Genomic DNA, 4,741 nt, shown 5'->3' with positions numbered 1-4,741 from the left:
AAATTCATGGAAAGTTACAATCTCTACCACGTAATAGTGCACCTACGCGTCTTCATCGACATTGTTTTTTGACAAAAAGATCAAGAGCTAACTATCAACACTTTGGGTTATTCGGAAACATACTTCATGAAATGATTCAGACATGTTTGTTGCCAGGGGCAACAAGATCAACTATTTACAAATATGAAGGTCTAGAAGATATAAAAATCATACTCCTTTTTACTAAAAAAATAAAATATTATGTGCAAAACTTTTTTCTTTTTTCTTTTTTTTTGACATCAAGAAATCGTACATTAATTAAAGGAGGAAGTACAGCCTAATGCTAATACACCTACATCTAAAACAAACAAACAAACGTAAATAAGCTATAAGAGTTCTTATAATACATAGAAAACAAAACCAACAAAAAACGATAAAGGGTCGTATATGACAGAGGGCATCGCTGGTCAAAGCTTGTGATAGTGGAGGTAAAACTTGGATTGCTGATGAAGGTGGTGAGAGGAACGAATGTCGTTCATGATTCGAACAACGAACAACTAATGTGCAAAACTTTTAATATGTGGTAGATTGAAAGTTAAAGATTGGGATTTATGGATTTGGTAGTCAATAAAAGATGGCAAGATAAAGATTGGGAGAAGAAAATCTAAAAGCCAATAAAAGAAAAAGAAATCTTAAAAAAGGAAAGTAACATATAAGGCAAGTAATATGGAGAACAATATTTAAGGCAAAAAAGAAATATGGTCATGAGATTCGACCCTTGAATCTCACACTCCCAGTAACTAAACTAGAAGCAAAATTCCAAATCATCTGCGCCAAGCCACCACTAGCCTTCTACTGATTAGAGCATCCACAACAAAGAGGATTAGAGCTTCCTTTTAGCTCTATCTCTCCTCAAAAAGGAGCTCCTCTCCATTGTAGACATTGCTAAGAGGATCCTCTTAGGAAGAGGATTGAAGGAAATCCTCTTTTTGTAGAGGAAATGGAGCATCGGCCCTTGTGCCGAAGAAGTTGATGATTGGGCTGCAAAACGCAGCTTCTTCCACTGCTTTGCTGCGTTTTCACAAAAATTTGTTTTTTTTTTTTTTTTGTAGTGGGCCCACTTGATAGTTGTTTAAGTTTTGGTTGGATATTATCTTTCTCAAAGAGTCACTAATTTTAGCAACAACTATAAAAATAATTTAGATTCAAAATTTTATATAATAAAATATACTATTGGACATATTTTATTTTTCTCTATAAATAGAGTCCAATTTTACCATAGTTTGACACACTTATTTTTTACCACATTTCTCTCTTTCTTTACTTACTCTATAATAATCAATTCATTCCCTCTTTAAAAGTTTGATAATTATGGATGACAATAATCCAAATTACATAAATAATCCAAACGTCCAAAATGATCCAAACTTCCATCACAATCCAAATAATATTCAGTTTGATCCAAGTATTTTTAACAATCCTCAATTTCAGATGGCATTTCAGTTTTTTAGTAGTCAATCAAGGCAAAATAATGTTCAAATAACACCACAAAATCCTCATTACTCTTCAAACCAAAATGAACTTGATACTTCCCAAAATATTCCAATGTTTCCCATGTCTCAACATTTTGGTGGTGAACCAATTGAGCATTCTCCAAGAGGGGATGGTAGTAGTAGTAGTAGGATCCCAAATGAAGAAATAAGTAGAGCGCAACATCTAGAAGACATTGATGAAGTTGTTGTTCAATTATTTCCCGAAGGAAGTACCAAAAAGAAGACTCCGAAGGTGACTTTCAATATAAAAGAAGATGAAGCTCTAGTCTCTGGCTACATCAACACAGGTGGAGACACCGGAAAAGGGACTAATCAATCAATGGGAGTTTTATGGAGAACTATTTTGGAACTTTATGAGGTTGCACGCCATACTAATCCAACTGAGTTGAAAGAAAGAACTATAAAATCATTGCAAAATCATTGGGATCACATTAATCACACTGTTTCAAGATGGGTCGGTGTGTATGGCAAGTGTTTAAGAGACAAAAAAGTGGACAAACAGATGAAGATGTGGAGGACAACACTCATGAGAGTTATTCGAAATTGTATCATGGTAATAGATTTAATTTAATGCATGCATGGAAAATCATGAAGACCAGAACAAAATGGCAACCCACTGGTGGCATTCAATGTTCCTCAGAGAGCGGGGGGAAGCTCTAAGAGGTCGGAACCAGATACACAGACTGAAGAAATTGGAAATGGTAGGCCAGATGGCCAGAAAAAAGCAAAGAGGAAAGCAAAAGAAGCTGCTACTGCCAGTACCATAAACCTTGACTCTTTTCAAGCATCTCTAGAAGACATTAATGATAGAAGGAACAATATAGGAGAACAAATGCTAGAACTCATGAAGGAAGGTGGAAGAGAAGAAAAGGCAAAAACAGCAAGAGGCAAAGATGCGTATGTTAAGTATGTTGATGGCAAAACCCGTTCTCGACGAAGATGACAAGGAATTGTACTTGAAACTTAAGGAGGAGTTTAAGAATATGTATTATTAGTGTTAAGGTGTCTAGATGTGTTGTATTATATTAAATATCTTTATGTTTGTTGTTGTTGTCAACCTTTTAAATTAGTGTAAGTGTGTTAAGTACATTTCCTATTTTAGTATGTTAAGTATCTTATTGTTTGTGGGTTATTGTAAACTTTTCAAGTTATTGGAAGTGTGTTGTTGCGTTAATTATTTTGGTTTGGAGTTCAAATTCTATTTTTCGTTGTTCAGCTAAATCATATAATTTACTATTGGAGTACTTGGAAATTTTTTGGTAGTGATTTGTCAAATCATGTCATATAGCTAAATGATGGTGTTCCCCTACAACTTTTTGCATTGTCTAGTCATATCAAATAATTTACAGATGGTGTAATAATGTTTGTTGTTGTTGTCAACCTTTCAAGAGTTGTCCAATATTAAATTTTACTTTCCAGCCAATTATCTGAAAAGTGTTCCTGAATCATTCAGGAGTTGTCCAAAATCTTATCTTCTGCCTTATTCAAGATTTTTTTAAAAAATTGTGTGGTTAGAAAAAAAAAAGGCATGTAAATCATTAACATTCAAATTGTCTATATATTCTGAGATCTACTCAGCACTATCTACACAACAATCTACTAAAAAGCTATTATCCTTTACTTACAAATTCACCTTCAAATATATCTAAATTGAAAATGAATTATGACAATAATTCTTCTAGTTCAAGTGATGAAATATATGATAACATGATGTTGGATTGGGTTGAAGAGAGTGAGAGTTTGCGACTTACAGAGCAGGCAATGACTTATATTGTTGCCTCAACCATTCAACAAAACGTGCCAAATAGGTCAAGTAAGAAGAAACGAAGGAAAGTTGTTCCTAGGGATCGTGAGGGGGCTAACGAGAGATTAATTAGCGACTAATTTTGTAACCAGGCGTTGTATGATGAAGGCCAGTTTCGGCAAAGGTTTCGCATGCGAAAGGAGGTTTTCCTTCGCATTACTAATGCTTTGGCTACAAGTGACTCCTTCTTCAGACCGAGCGAAGATTCTACTGGGCGATTAGGTGCATCAACTCTACAAAAATACACTGCAGCAATACGACAATTAGCATATGGTACTTCAGCTGACCAAGTTGACGAATATCTGAAGTTGGGTGCAAGAACGGCAAGAGAATGTCTTACCCACTTTGTTAACGGGGTGACAACTCAATTCTCGAACGATTACCTAAGAAGGCCCACGGATGAAGATCTTCACCGTCTTCTAAGTGAAGGAGAACGTCGTGGATTTCCTGGGATGATAGGAAGCATTGATTGCATGCATTGGCAGTGGAAAATTGTCCAGTTGGATGGAAAGGAATGTACCAAGGTAGATCTCGAACAGCTACTATCATTTTAGAAGCTGTTGCTTCTAGAGATCTTTGGATTTGGCATGCATTTTTTGGGATACCTGGGTCATGCAACGATATCAACGTACTACAACGTTCTCCTGTGTTTGATGATATTCTTAATGGTCGAGCACCAAACGTCACTTATACAGTTAATGGAAACACCTATCATATGACATACTATCTCACAGACGGGAATATATCCAGAGTGGGCAGCATTTGTTGATGCCATAACCGCTCCTCAAACTCCTAAACAAACGATGTTCACCCAGCGACAAGAGAGTGCTAGAAAAGATGTGGAGCGTGCCTTTGGGGTGTTACAAGCTCGATTTGCAATAATACGTCAACCAGCACTAGCATGGAGTATACTCGACCTACTATGGAAAATCATTATGACATGTATTATCATGCATAACATGATAGTGGAAGATGAACGAGATACCTATTCAAATTATCAAGACCCGAGTGAATTTGCCCAAGAACGACCTTCAAATCAAGGTGAATCATCCAGAACCGTTGTTGAGCCATTTACCATCACGAGAGGACGGTATGAGGATAGAAACCTTCATAACTTTTTCACTCGGAGAGAAGATCTTCATGATAGGAATATTCATATGTCTTTAAAGAACGATTTGGTCGATCGCATATGGAACTAGTTCGGGGTTCGACATGAATAGTAATATGTACTGTACATCGGCTTTGTGTATTTTTAGTATTTAAATATTAGTGTATCGTACATCATGTGTTCTTTTATTGTTCGTCAAATGCAATTTATGTTTTTTTATATAATTGTGTTAATTTATTTTACGGATTACAAACTTATACAAGCTAGTAGTTAAAGATGGCATTAATTAATTTTAAT

At 35.6% G+C, this 4,741-nt stretch overlaps 1 protein-coding gene across 1 annotated transcript; it reads left to right on the top strand.

Moving 5' to 3' along the window:
* Positions 1 to 1,350: 1,350 nt before the first annotated feature.
* On the top strand, positions 1,351 to 4,535 carry LOC104900407 (uncharacterized). Its single transcript, XM_057390869.1, has 5 exons — positions 1,351 to 2,085; positions 2,173 to 2,429; positions 3,215 to 3,290; positions 3,429 to 3,860; positions 4,071 to 4,535. Exons 1-5 carry the CDS (start codon positions 1,351 to 1,353, stop codon positions 4,533 to 4,535), a joined length of 1,965 nt encoding a protein of 654 aa, XP_057246852.1.
* Positions 4,536 to 4,741: the final 206 nt, after the last annotated feature.

This window comes from Beta vulgaris, chromosome 7 (assembly GCF_026745355.1).
Source record: "Beta vulgaris subsp. vulgaris cultivar EL10 chromosome 7, EL10.2, whole genome shotgun sequence".
Taxonomy (NCBI): domain Eukaryota; kingdom Viridiplantae; phylum Streptophyta; class Magnoliopsida; order Caryophyllales; family Amaranthaceae; genus Beta; species Beta vulgaris.
Note: the sequence above shows the minus strand (reverse complement) of the source record. Positions and strands in the feature narration are given on the sequence as shown.